Source organism: Rhizophagus irregularis, chromosome 3, assembly GCF_026210795.1.
Source record: "Rhizophagus irregularis chromosome 3, complete sequence".
NCBI lineage: Eukaryota > Fungi > Glomeromycota > Glomeromycetes > Glomerales > Glomeraceae > Rhizophagus > Rhizophagus irregularis.
Window position 1 is genome coordinate 3,216,419 of NC_089431.1, and position 16,530 is coordinate 3,232,948.

Here is a 16,530-nt window from a genome sequence, read left to right on the forward strand (position 1 = left end):
AAAATTTATTAACAAAATTATATCAATTATATCAATTATGTATTACATTAGGAATTAGAAGCAAAATTGTATCAATTATATAATTACAATCAATTATATAATTACATCAAGAATTAGAAGTAGGGAAAATTGCGTAACTTTATTTATGTGATCTAATCTTAAATAGTTAATATATTGGTATATAAACTAGATCTATATATACATATAAAACATCAGTATAACAAAGTTTTTTTATTAATTGAAAAATAGTAAAATTAAAATCATCAGTATAAGCAAATATCAGTATATATTGTATCAGTATATAGAGGTCTGACTGTATATAAAATTAACTATTATATAACATTTAAAATAGCTAGTATGACCATGATAAAAATATTAAGACAAAGAAAAAATAAAGATAATAAATAAATCTAATATTATTTAAAATTTTAAATATCATATCTGATATATTTAAAGAGCCTTTAAAATGATTTATATTTTAAATTTGTTTAAAGTATATGAAATAGAAAACTAATATTTAAAAATAATAAAATAAAAAAAAAGTGTATATTTATATAATGGATATATTTTTAAAAATAAATTTTATATGGCCATTGTTGACTCAAAATTAAACTAGTAGTAAAATGAAAACTAATAATATTCTTTATTTTACATTTACCAGAAATAAATAGATATTCATGAAAATTTTAAAACTTCATATAAAAGTTTTAAACCAAAAATTTTAAATAAGAAGAATATTTTAAGTCAAAAAATAGAAATTCAAAATCATGATTTTTTAACCATTTTATATGAAGTTTTTTTTTGATATTTTGCTATATAGTAATCACTGATTACTTAAAGAAAATAAATAAATTTGTAAAATACATATATTATAAAAAATTTGTATATTATTTTATATAGAATACAAGATTTAAGCATTATGTAAAAGGCAAAATATATTTTATTTTTTATTTTATATTGATTTTATTTTAATGTTATTTGATTAGTTATTTTTAATTTCATTTAATTTTTTAATTTTATTATTTTATTTTGTTATTTTATATTTTTTGATTTTTTTTTATTTTACAAAATATGCAGAAATTTTATTAAATATAATATAAGTAAAATTAGTTTACAAATATATACAATGTCTAAATTTATTAAAAATTCTGTATTATTTATCATTCAAATAAAATATATACTTTATTAATAAATATTAATTTATATAAGTTGTTTTTTCAATTGAATTACTTTTAGCCTATAGATTCTATAATTAAAGATAGTAAACTTTAATTTTATTATTTTATTATATTTTATTATTTATTTATTTTAATGATTTAAAATTTGTATACATCTGTGTAATATATATATCTTATATAAAAGTAAAAAACTAAAAATAAGATTTTAACTTTTTATGACTCATTAAGTAAAATTATAAATTAGGCAAAAATACATATAGTAAGGTTGCTTGTCTAAACCTCTTTAAAATCCTACGATTAGTTTCGTCAAAATTTTACTATAGATTTATTATAGTTTCGGCAGAGTTTCGGCAGTTTCGGCATTTATAATAAGTTTCGGCAGTTTCGCCTTTCTCCAAAGTTTCGCCAGTTTTTTAATATAACTTTAATATAGTTTCGGCAGAATTTCGCTTTTCGGCGAAACGCCATCTTGCCTAAACCCCTAGGTTTCGGCAAGCAACCTTAACATATAGTAAATAAATTTTTAAGACTCTATAATATATACATAAAAGTTGTAATATAAATATTTAAAAAAATCAGGATTTTAATAATAAAGTCATGTAATAATTAATGATCAACAAATTTACTATATAAAATTACCAAAAATGGAGGAATGCATATATTAAAGATGGTCAACGATCCTAAAGACCATAATCCTTTCTGGTCCTACATGCAAAAAGACTAGACTGTGTAGAACGCAATCTTCCATTGGTCTTTCATAAATTTTAAAATTTATAATAATTCCAGCTAAAATTAAATGATCATCACAAAAATATCCTTTTTTAGATTCTTGTATAACTATTTTTTCCATTTTGGAAGGAAATAAAATTTCCTTTTTTGGACTTGTATAATATCACGTAATCATATTTCGACCAATCGCATGATCAGTCTTTATTAGGACCGTAGATTTGGGAAGATCGCCCCATCCAGTACCTGACTGCATGGATTCACGACTGACAGACTGATGAATCGATACTTGACCATCTTTAGCATATATGCACAAATATGCATAAATTTTATTTTATATATATATATAATTTTATATTATAATCAAATAGAAAATCCAATTATTTAATTAATTTATTATATTTAGCTGACATATAATTATACAAATTTGCTAATATATTAGTTAATATATTGTAATATCAAAATGCTTTAATACTTTAAAAATGAAGATTTATATATTTTAAATTTAAAGTATTGCAAGAAGATATCTAAAAAGAAAGATGCAATATATAATACAATAAATAAAATAAATAAAAATATAATAATAATCATATAATATATAATAATGATCAATATAACAAAGCATAATACAATAGATTTATAAAGATCATTTATATTGATAAATGAAAATTACTTTATAAAAAGATATTATTTCTTAACATTATTATAAGTGAAATTACTTTAAAAGGAGATATTATTTTTTAGTATTTTTTTTTTTTCCAATGGCAGCATATTTAAATCCTTTATTAGAATAAAAGTGTTCATAATACATTATACAAATAAAAATAAACTATAATAAACTAATAATCAGTAAGATTTAAAGCACTCGTTATTCTTGATTTACGAAGCATTACTTATTAAAGGCAATTTAACTATAAGAAAGCTTTTCTACGTCAAGCGCATAATCGTTCTTAGAAGGAATCCCTTCCTCTTAGTCTATATCTATAAGGAAATTTTAGCGAGATCCATTATGAAACAGCAAGAAAAAAAAAAGAGGATTTTTAACAAAAAAAGTAGGGTAAAAAAAAGGGTTAATATTTAATGTGTATGATAGTGAGCACTCCATAACTCTATTACTCCATATTTGGCCCAATCATCCTGTCAGTTGGCCAGTGATCTTAACAACACCTGAATTTCAGCTAAAATTGTAAGTTTATCATTGCCATCAAAATTCTTATTATTTGAAGTAGATTGCTTTTTTTTTTCAAAGAACTTCCCCTTCTTAAGCTGTCTATCATTATGGTTATCCACTTTTTGTGTAACATTTGGAGTCTTCTTTTGATTCTGCTTTTGAATAGAGTCTGTTTTCTTTGGTGGCTTATTTTTAGGCTGATTCAAGGTAGGCGAAAAATATATAGTCCAAATACCTTTAAATTCTTCAAAGTTAAATTCTATATCAAAGTACTTTATCCAGGCTTCCCCAAATGTTAAAATACACAATCAACTTTCTACGTCTATAGTTTTGAATAATCTTGAAAGTTAAAGCACTATCCAGTTGCGATAGCATTGATTGGGCAGGATTCTCTGCATTGTAAACAACATTATTAGTAACAGATTTGGATATATCCATAATAATAGCCTGAAATCTTTTTCGTTCTTTGCGTTGCTTCAAATTTCAGGATGCAGGGAACTATTTAACAGGCATTCCTCTAAATGAAACAGTCTATATTCCATTATTTCAACTTGTGCCATCACTCATTGAAATTGATGATAGACTACTACAATCAAATACTTCTTTTGCGTCTTGACTTTCGAATGCAATAACTTGATCCTATTTCTTTAGATTCGTAAGGATATCGAGTTGCAGCATGGTAGAGGGGATATCATAAATAACTATTTTATAAATGTGAGCCTTATTTTGTAGCTGTATCCAGTCGCGACAGCCAATCGAAATCTTTTCCAGTGTAAAGCTTGAACTTCTTCATCTTTTGCTGCTGCAGTTTGTCTTGTGTATTACTCTTCTTAAAAGTGTTTTGAGTGTTTCATTTCTCCTTAGGGATGGTGACGTAGATCAGGAATCATTGGAATCAGAATCTTTTGTGATTTCAGCATATATTACGCACTTCTTTTCTCTAAACTGTTGTTGTTTATTGCTCACATAATGCTTTTCCATTTTTCTCATAAAGCTTTTTGACATTTCATATAGAAGCATAACTCACATATCTTTGAAAGTATAGAAGAGAAAAAGAAAGCTGTCGAAGTCTTCTACCCCAACTTTTTGGAGTTCATCAGTAAAGGTTTTATTAAGGTTATTTAAATGCTTGTATGTTGCCAGTTCTATTTCTTCGAGGGTTTGACTAATCCCAGTTACACTAATAGAACATAGAATTTGCAGCATTTTTTCAAATAAAGTGTAGAATATCTCATTATCAAATAGGCTGAGAAGTGTTTTCATTCAAAGGTATAGAGATTAGTTGCGAGTGGAAACCATATTTTTGGTATTTTTCTTCAAAATATTATTGCTGAAATTTTGTAAAAAAAAATGGTCTATGCGATTGGTAGGAAGAGTTATTATCACTGGTAAAAAAATGATTTATCCTACACATATCTTACACATATTGGGTACTCAAAATGTAGAAAATCATACACAAATAATACACATATCATACACATATCGGGTACTAATATATATATCATACATATATCAGGTACCTGATAGGTATACTATATATATAAGTACCCGATATGTGTATAATATGTGTATGATTTTCTACATTTTGAGTACCCAATATATGTAAGATATGTGTAGGATATGTGTAGGATAGACCATTTTTTTACCAGTGTATAATTTTCATTTTTAGTATTATTAGTTAACACAAGATATATTTTTTTATTAAGTAATTATTAAATACAAAATTTTAATTAGTTTTATTATTAGTTTTATTTATAGTTATATAATATAATTAGTAATAGTTTGCATATACAATTAGTTAGTAAAGAATAATTTGTTATTTTTTAAAAATAAAAAACAGAAACAGAAATAAAATAACTATAAATATAATAAATATAGTGGTTTTAAACTTTAATTCAAGAGACTCTTTTTAAATTTGTAATCAGAAATTATTGATAAATAAAATATTTGATTTTGGTATTGTAAATTAATTCTAAATCAAATGTAATAAAGTGTTAAAAAAAGGTAATATTAATAAAGTTGTAGCAAATGATTCTTTACTATTTTCCTTTAGATAATATAACTTTTTTTATTTTAAATTTAAGTTAACTTATAACTTTTTATGTAAACATTTTTTTTGAAAATTTGATCAGTAATTTAATAGTACTTAAAAAATAAAGTCACCAGTTTATTTCTTTGAAATTTTATTTTTTCAGTATTGAAAGATTTATAAGTACTCTAATTTTATTGTTAAGTTAACACTATAGTTAAAAAAAAATTATATAAAATTATAAAATTATTATAATAAAAAATTAGTATTACTAGTAAAACTGATTGAATTTGGTATTAAACCAATTTTAATTTTACAATTTATATATAGAGTTAATTTGTAATACAATATAATTTGTTACAGTTTTACCTTTAAAGTAATGTAAAATATGTAAAATAATTCTTTTTATAAAAAATTAAAATCTAGATCTCCAAGACTCCGACTCAGGACCTGGTTCTAGGACCTGTTAACTCTAGACCAATTTAGGATCAAATTCAAGGACTAATTGGGTTTAACGAACAGACAAACACATTATTTATATTACACGATGTTCGTTTTGGTGCTTTCAGATAATTCTGTAATCATTTTTTTTTGGAAACATGTCACCTATTAATAATCCGCTTTTTCCTCGCATTACTCCTGAATCTCCTCGAAATCTTTCACTGAATGTTAAGTCTAATTCAGTACCTTCAGAAGACCAAAAGGATTGTACTTTTTGTAAAATTGTATCCGGTCAATTGCCTTGTATAAAAGTTTTTGAAAATGATGAAATATTAGCTTTTCTGGGTACAGTAAATTATCCAAATTTTTCTTATCTGCCCAACATTAAAAATTTTTTTTTTGAATTTCTTCCATTAATTTTAATTCTTTATTAGATGTTGCTCCGATTTCTAGAGGTCACACTCTGGTAATTCCCAAAACTCATATTTCACGTTTAACTTTAGCTTCACCTTCAATAATGTCTTCCTTGGGTTCTGTATTACCTCAAATTTCAAATGCAGTAATTCAAGGTGTTGGTACTAAAGATTTTAATATACTTCAAAACAATGGACAAATTGCGGGACAAGTAGTTTTTCATTTACATTTTCATATTATACCACGATTTAAAGAGGTTGAAAGTAGAAGCGGCGGAAGATTAAGATTAAGTAAAGATGAAAGTGAAAAAATTGGTAAAGATATAAGGGCAAAACTATAAAAGACATTCATTTAATCATAAAAAAATGTGGACAACAATAATATTATATCTCATTCGGCGATCAATATTTATTTAAAAGAAACCACAAATAAAATACAATAATTCTATCTTGATAAATACATATTAATATAAAAAAAGATTCTATTTTATCATTAAAAATTTCCACCAGCAGAATGACCCAAATTATCCATTTTTTGCATAACCGAACTCAACAGTGAATTGCCATTGACAATTTGAGTCGTAGCAATGACATATTCACGTTGTCCTTTATTTTTTTTTAATAGAAGATAATTTAATATTATAAACTAAAATACAATTAGTTAACATATTTAAAATGAAAGAGGTATTACCTTCATCTTGTTGTGCCATAAATCTTATTGCTGAAATTTCAGTATATGTGCATCCTCCCAAGAAAAATATGAGAGTAACACGTGGTTGCTGTCCCTGGGCAAATTCTAATAAAAAAAATATATCAAGAAAATCGAGAATCAATTGATTTTGTTCTTATTTTAGCATATTATAAACAAAACTTATGCTTACTTTTAGAATGAATGGCTCCATCATCAAGTTTCTGAACTTCATCGAATGTTTTACCTGGCAACATTTTCAAAGCTTCTTCATGTCCTTTCCACCCAACGATACCCTTTGCAGCACCACCAGTTCCAATGGGATTAGCTGCTGCATTAGCACCCACGGGATTACTAATTGGTGTCAGTCCACCTTTTGTTACACATTGTATCAGGCGTACACTCAACGGTGCGTATCCTGAATATACATACGAAATGTCTTGAGGGCTCTGCTCATCAACCTCATCAACAATTAGCTGAAGATGTTTTCTGACGTAGTTAAATTTACTACTAGCAGACCCTTGTTTAACAAACATATTTAAGCGTTCCAAATTCAAGAGTGTTTGAAGATGTTCAAATCCATAAGTCTTAAATATTATACACGAATAGTTAATTGAATAATCCTACATTTTGATTCTCAAATGAAATTCATGTTTACCTGTAAAATTTCCTTTTTGAAAAATTCAAGGCTCTTCTGTTTCAAACCACCATTCACTAAACTTAGTAGACATAATAATCTTAAAACTTGTAAGATTGGTACTTGCCGATTAATCATCTCTTCAATATGTTCATTTTGTAAATTTATCTCTATACCTGCAACCAAATCTAAAATTTTTTTTTTTATGAATTTTCATTCATCAAATTATAAAAAAAAATTCTTCAAATAAGGTATAATAAATGATTACTTTGTTGCACTTCGAGGGCTTTGTTAAATTCAGGAGTAACAGTATATGCCATAATTTCTTCAGCTATGCCAGTATCTAGAATAAAGTTGCTTAAGGTAAATATAAATATTTTTTTTCCGTATATTCATATAATAAAATAAGGATACGGGTCCTTAATGATTGATGTTCAGATTGAAGTCCTCCTAGCTTATTAATAAATTCGCGAATCTGCATAACTGTCTTGGCTTGGTGTCTCTCCTATTATTTAATGATAAAAAGTATATATATTAATTGCTATTGAGATTATAAAGATTAAGCTTTTGTCAGCGTACCTCGTAATTTTCATTAATTCTTCTTGCGACTCTGTTAAGGACTCCGCCCACAACAGCAAAATTCATATCTCTCAATTGAACAAATAGTCTATCACTAGAATTGAGTGGAATTTTTTTTTTTGGCGGGAGTGGAGGGTTGTGACGTTGTTGATGCGGCATTCGATGTTGATGTTGCTGCTGCTGGAGCTGATTTTTGTGAAGCAGGGCCAACAATAGCTGAATCAACTTCTACGTGTGAAGCTCTTATACCGAACACTTCATCTATCAACCCTTCGTAAGTTAACTGCGTGCAAAGAGGAGAAATGAGATCAACAGAGCGATCTAAGATAATTAAAGAATCTACGTTTTGAGATACTGATAATGTGGATGACGGGTCGTCAACAGCAACTTCTTTACGCATACGAAGCAACATGTCAGCTAGGTGCTAGATTAACGAATAAGAATTAATATACTAATATGAATAATTTCAATCGAATAGATGTAATCTTTCTTACTTTAGCACAATCTCCTTTCCCAATAACTCTTGGAATAAGCCCGAACTTCGTCTGGAGCTTCATAAGTGCTCTTGCCGCATAATAAATTGAAGTATAATCACCATCCTATATTTAATTTTTTTTTTAAAAAAATTCATAATTTTGTTCTAATATTACTTATAACCTTTGCTGTCATAAACAATAAAATACCAGATAGAGTTCTTTAAAGGTATTATCTAACTCTAAAGATAACAAATCATCTTCAAATGGTATTAAGTCAAGATGATATTCTCCGATCGTAATCTGTAAGAATCAACCCAGTTAAGGAAATTATTTGGCTTAATTAAGTTTTGAGATTTATAAAATTTTTATAAAGAAATATGAAATTGATGATTTGATTTAAAATAAGGATATCTCCAAAGACGCCAGCTTCTTCCAAGACTCTTTCACAAATCATAGTCCTTCGAGGGACAAAGAAAAGATTGTATTCATAATTTGATACAACATCTTTTTGATGATGAGCTATATGTTCTACGAAAACATAATGATAAACAAAGTCAAAAAATTATGGTCGATATAGAAACAAAAATAAATATACGAAATTTATACCAGCAATATATTTCATATAATTCAGTTGCGGGCGACATATATAAATCAAACTTTTTAGCTCAGTCTCTAAAGGTCCTTGTTGAAGATAATGTACTTTTTCTACTCCATGTTCCTATTATTAGCATCTTATTAGTTTTAGAATTTCAAATTACAAATACAAATTTATGTAATTTCTTGAAAATAACTACTTTTAATAAAGAAAACCCAGCTATCAAACTTAAAGGCCCACTGATATTTGGATCTAGCACTAAACATTTTTTTCCTCTAACCTATTTATTTTTCCAAATATGTAGTTAATAAATAGGTCAATTTATTAAACAAAAGTTTTTTATTTTGAAAATAACATACTGAATCTAAAACATTAGTTAATTCTTTTCTCGCCAAATCTCTTAAAGAATTAACGTTCAAAGAAGAATGTGTATTTCCCAAGTGAGACATTTTTCATATGTTCAAATTAATTCGCAAACAATAAATAATATAAATCTGGCTGGATCAACAAGATCTTATCATGATGGTGATTTGATTACTTTATTGGGATTTTATTATAATAGAATTTACATAAAACAATACAAAAAAAAACAAAAAATAGAATAATGCAAAATCTAAAATTTAATTTAATCATCATCATCGGAATCATCTTCACAAGGTTGATAATATGAAGGATATACATTTGTTACTTTATCCCAATACCAAAATCCATTAGATAACTTATGAAAATCGGCAGTGATACGCATTCCGGGCATAGCATAAATTCCTAAATCTGAATTTACACAGATATAAAAAGGTTCCGCAGTAGACACATCAAATTCACGTAACTTTATTTTCTTGAGATCAGTTTCTTGCGTGTTGTGTAATTCATTAGAATTTTGAAGGGTTTCATCTGCGGAAGCCTCCGATATATCCCTTTGAAAAGGTTCAACTCCAATAATTTCACATATCAAAGCGGTTTTAGAATCTTCTTTAACTCGGGTCAACTCTTCGACTGCATTAGCGCCAAATAACTCTCTAATGAGTTGTTTTCCTTCCCCCTTTGATATTCCAATCATTGACGCTACAATTTCTTCTCCATTCCAAGGATCATCAAGCATACCATATAATTCTCCTCCGAATAATAAAGAACACGCCTTGTTGAGTTTTCCTGGCGCATTCTGTGCGAGCGCTTTGCAATTTGGTAATTCTTCTTTTGCTTTGTTCGCGATTTGCAAAGCCGTTTGCATATCTTCTTCATACTCCGGACATACCTTATGGTTATGTAAATAATTTAAAAATGATATCACAACCTGAGGTCCTTCGCGAAATTGGTCCATTTGAACATAACCAGATTTATCGATTAAAAAGCTAGACAAGTAGACGCGAACAATGTACGTGAAGTTTACTTCCATGTCATCTGCTTCATCGTCAATATAATCTGTTGCGCGGCGTGCAGCAATTTCTTCTGCGTCTGCGTCTGCGTTATCGAGTCCATCTTGACCTAAGAAAGACTTAGGACCAGTGCTAATTCCTCCGAAACGTAGATAAGAATTGAAAACCTGATTCCGAGTAGAAGTAAATTTACGGTTCTTTTTATATTTCTGAACAGCTATTTCCACGCGATGTGTTAGTGATTTCGATCTATTCAAAAATAAAGAACATCACTTTAAGGTTAGTTTAAAATTTATATGGCGGATTGAACAAAATTTTGCAATTTCAACGTACGGATCATAGAGTCTATTCTCATCTTCTTCAATTGGTCCAATATCATGAAAATCTAAATTAGACTCATCATTTCCAGATTTCTTCTTCTTCTTCTTCTTCTTCTTCTTCTTCTGCTGAGGAATTGCTACGTCAACGGTCTCGCTGGTCGAAGCGGTAGAATTATTTGCATCATTTTTTGAATTCGTATCGTCTAAATTTTTATCTTCCGTATCTTCTTCTATTGTTACTTTGCGATCCACAGTTTTGTCAGTTGAAGGGGGATCATTTGTGCCATTAATCAAAGTTGTATCACTCTTGTTATCGTTTAAATTTTTATTTTCTTTTAACAAATTTCCTTCCGGATTCTCGTCTTCCTTCATATTCACAATTTCACTGGTTGAAGAGGGATCGTTTGTGTCATTGACCAAAGTCGTATCACTTTTATTTTCGACCAAGTTTTTATTTTCTATTAATAAGTTTTTTTCCGGATTTTCGTCTTCCTTAGTTTCGCCAGTTGAAGAGGCCATGTCATTAATTGAATTCATATCAATTTTATTCTCTTCTGAATCTTTATTTTTTTCTAACAAGTTTTGCCCCGAATTTTCGTTTTCTATTGTTACTTTTTTATTCTCCACATTAACCTTTGACGTGTTTTGGCCTATATCATTCGATTCTTTTGTGAGTGCATTTGTAAAAGCTTCTTGTTGACTTTGTTCTGTCATGGTTGACTTTAAAAAATTATTTAATTAAATTATTAAAATATTTATGAAAAAATCGTTATAATTTACCTATTTTTATTTTATTTTGTTTTTAAGAAAAAAATACCAGTCAAAAAAGAGCTTGCTAAGGTTTATCAAAAAAAAGTATCCCGTTTTATAGGTTATCTAAGCCCAAATCAATAGTCACATGTAATTGCCTAAAACAACTATAAATTACCCGATACCCAGCTTACCCCAATTTACGGAGAACAATTACGCAATTACATAAACATCTATTGATAATACGAAAAAGGAATCCTTACAAAAACATAGGTTAACTGTTATTGTAGACAAATTAAGAATTTGTATTACTGCGGAAAATATCACTACGAATCTAATTGGTCACGCAATGACTTTATGGAAAAACATCACAAAGACAAAAATCGGTACTTTTTATGAGGAACAATTGTCATAAATGAACAATTGCAAATTTATTAGTAATATTATTGGATAGGAATGTTTTTTCCTTGTCTTAATTTATTCTTCGACGTCTAAATTAGAAACTGAAAATCAATGTCGTCAAAGTCAATAACTTTGTCTCTGATGTATTTTGTTTGAGTATATATGTTCCGGAAAAATAAAATTCATATTATTTTCATTCACCGGATGAAAAATCTAATACTAGATTCGTAATACGAGCCTTGTTAAATTTATAAATTAATAATTTCTATCGGAATGGGAAAACATTTTCTCATCAAAGATTTACTTTTAAAATTTACGTGTAATCACGTGATTAGATTTTGTCTGTGCCTCATTCGCGACGCGAATGTGCGGTGGCAAAAGAGTGCTATTATAACCATAAGGAGAATAAAATTAGTATTGATGTATGATATACAATTATGACTCTATAAATTAATAGCTTACTTTGAATAGGTGCATTCCCTTGCCTCCACAAATGGATTTCACTACCTCATATTCTTTTCTTGGATTCAAAAATTTCTTTTTGACCCCACCTTGATTCACTCTTGAACTTGCACGACGGAACAGGAAGATGGAGACCGGCTCAGTCTCGGCCGTTCCATATTCGACAGGTTCGTCTGACCGCCAAGTATCTTCGTCAGATTCTTCGTCAGCATTTTGTTCATTGAAGGTTTCATAACCTTGGCCGACTGTCGTTTGATTACCAGATTCCACTTCGTGATTATGAACTTCATTAGTGGGAAGTTCTTCCACTTTCATACTTTGCTCTTCACCGCAATACTGACGTTCTTCTTCGTGAACAGTTCTCACCCGAGGCTGAGTAAATGTTGGTAACTCACGTCCAACTCCAGAACGCCTACTTCCCGGTGAAACATTTTGTTCAATCCCAAACGAATTATACATTCCCGACCTATTTGAACGAATTGGAGACCCAGGAAATGTTGGTGTCAATCCATTGTTGTTATTACCGCTTGGACTAGAGATGTTACGTGGGTCACCGAGTGAACGACTAGAGATAAATTCATCATTGCGGAATCCGTCATTGCGATCGTATATATCAACAGAACCCCCCCGATTAAATGGACCTGGATTCGATCTTAAAGAAGACATTTGAGGAGAATGTGGTTGAGGTCCAACATAAGAACCTCTTCGTGGGCTTGATTGTATCCCATAATCAGAACTAAATCGGCGCTCATTATATTCGGAAGAAATTGAACGATGTGGAGGTGAGAATGCCGCCGACGCTCCGGGAGAAGGTTGAGATTGTGGCAATGAGGGCGAAAACAAAAAAGTAGAGTTATTTCGAGGTAGTCTAGACGATAGCTCTGACTGTTGATCAAATGAAATTTCATCTTTTAAAGAAACTTCTTTATTAATAGAGTCATTTTCGTTAACGGTCGAAGTTTTATCTTCGTGCCCAATTTGAGGATTAATGTCTGAATTTGCCACGACACTCTCACCGTTTTCATTCAAACGGATCTTTTTACGAGGCTCATCCTCATCTTTATGAGGATCATAATCGATGTTTTTGTTACCATCATTTTGAGTCTGCCGATTTTTCCCTGTTTCGGGATAGTTCCATTGAGATTCACGAGTTTGTGTATTGAAATAATAATCTTTGTTCCTACTAGACTTGCATTTTATCCAGGGATGAGGAGGTAAAGAATCTTCATCCTCGTTTACTGGAACTCTTTTCGACTCCTTTATAAATTGGTCTTGAGGATCTCTATTTTTTTCTTCTTGCATATGTGCTTCTTGCGAATAATCCCGAATATTATCACGTTGATTGTCCATGAGAGTTTGAGCAGGTCTCTCAGTATCAGAACGTCGCGTAGATTCAGACCTACTTGTACGAGGCACTGGATCATCTTCCATATCCCGTCTTTTTTCCAATTCTCGTTGATGGCGATCATACAAATGCTTTTGCGGATCCGTTCTCTCAACGGAGTTACTCCGACTTTCGTGGTCATCACGAACTCGATCTCTCATATCCCGATCATAATCAACACGATACTTATCAATGTTATAGTCTCTTTCGTACTCCCGAAGTGATCGACGATCAGGTTCTTTTAGATGGTCCGATAAAGGTCTATAATGGTCAGGTATACCGACATTACGATCATGGGTGGGCGACATTCGGTCTTCTTTACGATTCGTTAAATCTCTATCCTGATCTCTATTTACTACAACTCGATTACCATCTTTAGAAGGATAATCTTCACGATGGCGTTGCTCTCTCTCTTTATCCCTGATACGATAGTCAGGAAGACGTTGATTGAAAGAATTTGCATCACCCCTTTGTTCCCGATCATAATAAGCCTTACGCTCATTAAGTTCGATGTCTTCCCTCTTTCTTTTATCAGGTCGATCATGTTCAGTAAGAACGTTAGGCTGGATATTTCGTTGTCTAGGTTCTTTATCTCGATTATCTTGGTAAACAGAATCATTTTGAGTTTCGTTCTTAGAGCGGACAGCTGGTTGCCGTTCATCTCTTCGAATTGGCTCTGGTCTTAAAGCTTGATCACGGTGGTAATGACCATCCTTCTCTCGATCGCGAGGTGGAGGATCTCTTGGATTTCTCTCAGGAATACCAACATTACGAGGATCATCGAGTCTACGAGCATTAGATATTCTTTCATCTGAACGCCGAAAAGTAACATCTATTTGGTCATTTCTGCGGAGATTTAATGAATCTCTATCTTGCACTTTAAGATCTCTAGAAGAGATTTCCTTTTCTTTTGACAAATCTCTGATCCTTGGATCGCGATCTCTATTAGACAAATCATCACGCTGTCGGGATATTCGATCACGATCTCTTTGGAAATCTTGATGCGGTTGCCATTCGCGAACATCATCACGTGGCCGAAGTTCTCGATCTTCTCTCTTAATTCTTTCAGGTGATCGTGTTCTACTTGGAGGTTTGTCGGAGTCGCTTGGAGATCTACTTGTAGCGCCTCGGATAGTACTGTTTGAAGAAGTTTCAGCATTAGGGGTTCGGCTACCATGATCATTTCGATTCCGTTCAAATTCGCGTTGAAATCGATCCCTTTCGTTTCGACGCGGAATATCCAAATGGGCTTTATCTTCCAACAAACTTTTATTATACCTATCTTGACGTTCTCTTTCTCGTCTATCTCGGTCGAAACTTCTGTCGTCATGCGCTCGATCAGTAGCTATTGCACGATTATATCTTTCTTCTCTTTCGCGTTCACGAATATCTCTTTCATATAGTCGGGTTCTACGATCATCTACGTGAGACTGTTGAATAGAAGTTTCCCGGCTGGGACGGTCATAGCTCCTATCAGAATTACGTCCATCGTCAGAATTTGTAGCACGATTACGAATTCTTGATGGTATTTCTTTGTTATCAATGTCCTTATTTCTTCCGTGTTCCTTTCTTTCACGATCTTTATATGAATCAGGAATAGGTGACATATTCCTATCACTACGTGAAGTAAAAAGTTGGTCTGATTCGCCAAATTCTTGATCCGCAAATTGTTCACCCATAAACGAAGGGTCTTCTTGATCTTCGTCTTCAATGCCCATCAAATAATCATCATCAGCTTGGATCGATACGACATCTTCTTTTGCTATATCTGATTCATGATCAGATTGCGCTAACCCAGAAATATGTTCATATACAGCATTATTTTGTTGTTGTACAATAAACTCGGTCGAACCGACAAAATTCTCTGACGTTTCATCATTCCCACCATCTTTAATCTCGTTTAAGACTCGTTCGGCATTTTGAACATTGTATTCTGCAGGTGACTGTGGTGAAATATCAGCTTTGGGCATTTCCTGAAAAGTTTTTGTATTATCTTCCATTTCCTCTCTTTGTATGTCCCTTGCACTATTTATTTTTATTTTATTTTTTTTATTAAATAATTAACGCATAATCAAATAACAATAAACCTTTAAATTATTTTGATCTACAACTCTTACTTTGAAGTTGAGGGAATTTCTGATTCCTGAAAGTCATCTTCCCCTACAGTTTGTTTTTGTTCAAGTTGTTTGTGTGAGTTTCTTCGTAGTGGTCTAGGTTCTTCACGCTTTCCACCTTTTACGGTATTATTGGGATTAATTTTAGAAATTGCCGTATTCCTCTTAGTACCACCCTCAGATTTATTCTTATCGTCCTGTGTTGATTCTTGTTTAGGTTCACCCTCTAACTGCTCACGTTCAGCCTTTAATATTTAAAGTAACAATCAATAAATTTGTGTCCAGCCAACATCCTACAATTATATGCCATTATACAGTCGTCATAATCACCTTCCGTGCGTCTGAAATTCTCCTTGATTTACGAGTTTCAATCCCAGACAGGTGTTCCTTAACTTCTTTTTTGATTGTGGGCTGTCTTGGTAAGGGCGCAGCGCCTGAATTTTTAGTGCCAAGGCGATCAAAAACTGATTGCCTAGGCACTTGTACCTGAGTAGTTTGTTCAACCGGTTGAATACGTTTTTTACGTTTGTTCGGAGGTTCAGTTGTTTGTATTTGAGTATTTGGTTGATATGTAGAAACACTGGCTTGAGTATGAGGTTGGTTATTTTTATTATTGTTTTTAGATCTGCGACCCATATTTACAATTTCTTAGCGTAGAAAATACGAAATTATTTTTTAATAATAATATATAAATAGATAACAGATATTAAGATAACAACAGTACTTTGGAATTTTCATGAGTCGATGTTCAAGTGAAGATCATACCTTAAGAAGCAAGAAAATAAACATGAC

General features: G+C 30.7%; 6 protein-coding genes across 6 annotated transcripts; 1 reads left to right on the forward strand and 5 right to left on the reverse strand.

The window, feature by feature from the left end:
- Positions 1 to 3,044: 3,044 nt before the first annotated feature.
- Positions 3,045 to 3,513, reverse strand: OCT59_020796 (uncharacterized protein; the record flags this gene model as incomplete). Its single annotated transcript, XM_066149406.1, has 2 exons — positions 3,045 to 3,272; positions 3,349 to 3,513. The coding sequence occupies 2 exons, from the start codon at positions 3,511 to 3,513 to the stop codon at positions 3,045 to 3,047; spliced, it is 393 nt and encodes a 130-aa protein (XP_065990315.1).
- Positions 3,514 to 5,671: 2,158 nt separating this feature from the next.
- On the forward strand, positions 5,672 to 6,415 carry OCT59_020797 (uncharacterized protein). The gene is made up of 2 exons (XM_025310662.2): positions 5,672 to 5,890; positions 5,980 to 6,415. The coding sequence occupies exons 1-2, from the start codon at positions 5,704 to 5,706 to the stop codon at positions 6,297 to 6,299; spliced, it is 507 nt and encodes a 168-aa protein (XP_025180113.1). The 5' UTR covers positions 5,672 to 5,703; the 3' UTR covers positions 6,300 to 6,415.
- On the reverse strand, positions 6,344 to 7,928 carry OCT59_020798 (uncharacterized protein; the record flags this gene model as incomplete). The annotated part of the gene is made up of 7 exons (XM_066149407.1): positions 6,344 to 6,564; positions 6,650 to 6,754; positions 6,840 to 7,233; positions 7,305 to 7,471; positions 7,552 to 7,626; positions 7,698 to 7,788; positions 7,863 to 7,928. 7 exons carry the CDS (start codon positions 7,926 to 7,928, stop codon positions 6,452 to 6,454), a joined length of 1,011 nt encoding a protein of 336 aa, XP_065990316.1. The 3' UTR covers positions 6,344 to 6,451.
- A 28-nt stretch (positions 7,929 to 7,956) lies between these two features.
- OCT59_020799 (uncharacterized protein) lies at positions 7,957 to 9,382 on the reverse strand (the record flags this gene model as incomplete). Its single annotated transcript, XM_025323272.2, has 7 exons — positions 7,957 to 8,286; positions 8,357 to 8,461; positions 8,546 to 8,638; positions 8,760 to 8,866; positions 8,945 to 9,056; positions 9,133 to 9,213; positions 9,293 to 9,382. 7 exons carry the CDS (start codon positions 9,380 to 9,382, stop codon positions 7,957 to 7,959), a joined length of 918 nt encoding a protein of 305 aa, XP_025180114.2.
- A 72-nt stretch (positions 9,383 to 9,454) lies between these two features.
- On the reverse strand, positions 9,455 to 11,463 carry OCT59_020800 (uncharacterized protein). Its single transcript, XM_066149408.1, has 2 exons — positions 10,640 to 11,463; positions 9,455 to 10,555 (listed from the first exon to the last, which is right to left on the reverse strand). The coding sequence occupies exons 1-2, from the start codon at positions 11,338 to 11,340 to the stop codon at positions 9,559 to 9,561; spliced, it is 1,698 nt and encodes a 565-aa protein (XP_065990317.1). The 5' UTR covers positions 11,341 to 11,463; the 3' UTR covers positions 9,455 to 9,558.
- Positions 11,464 to 11,769: 306 nt separating this feature from the next.
- OCT59_020801 (uncharacterized protein) lies at positions 11,770 to 16,374 on the reverse strand (the record flags this gene model as incomplete). The annotated part of the gene is made up of 4 exons (XM_025316604.2): positions 11,770 to 12,163; positions 12,241 to 15,649; positions 15,742 to 15,983; positions 16,069 to 16,374. The coding sequence occupies 4 exons, from the start codon at positions 16,372 to 16,374 to the stop codon at positions 12,128 to 12,130; spliced, it is 3,993 nt and encodes a 1,330-aa protein (XP_025180116.1). The 3' UTR covers positions 11,770 to 12,127.
- Between the last annotated feature and the right edge of the window lie 156 nt (positions 16,375 to 16,530).

Excerpts from the sequence above, each read along its gene's own strand:
- OCT59_020800 (XM_066149408.1), bottom strand. The coding sequence starts at position 11,340 with ATGACAGAACAAAGTCAACAAGAAGCTTTTACAAATGCACTCACAAAA. Across the intron at positions 10,556-10,639 it reads GAGAATAGACTCTATGATCC|ATCGAAATCACTAACACATC; the intron begins GTACGTTGAAAT and ends ATTTTTGAATAG.
- OCT59_020797 (XM_025310662.2), top strand. The coding sequence starts at position 5,704 with ATGTCACCTATTAATAATCCGCTTTTTCCTCGCATTACTCCTGAATCT. Across the intron at positions 5,891-5,979 it reads TGAAATATTAGCTTTTCTGG|ATGTTGCTCCGATTTCTAGA; the intron begins GTACAGTAAATT and ends ATTCTTTATTAG.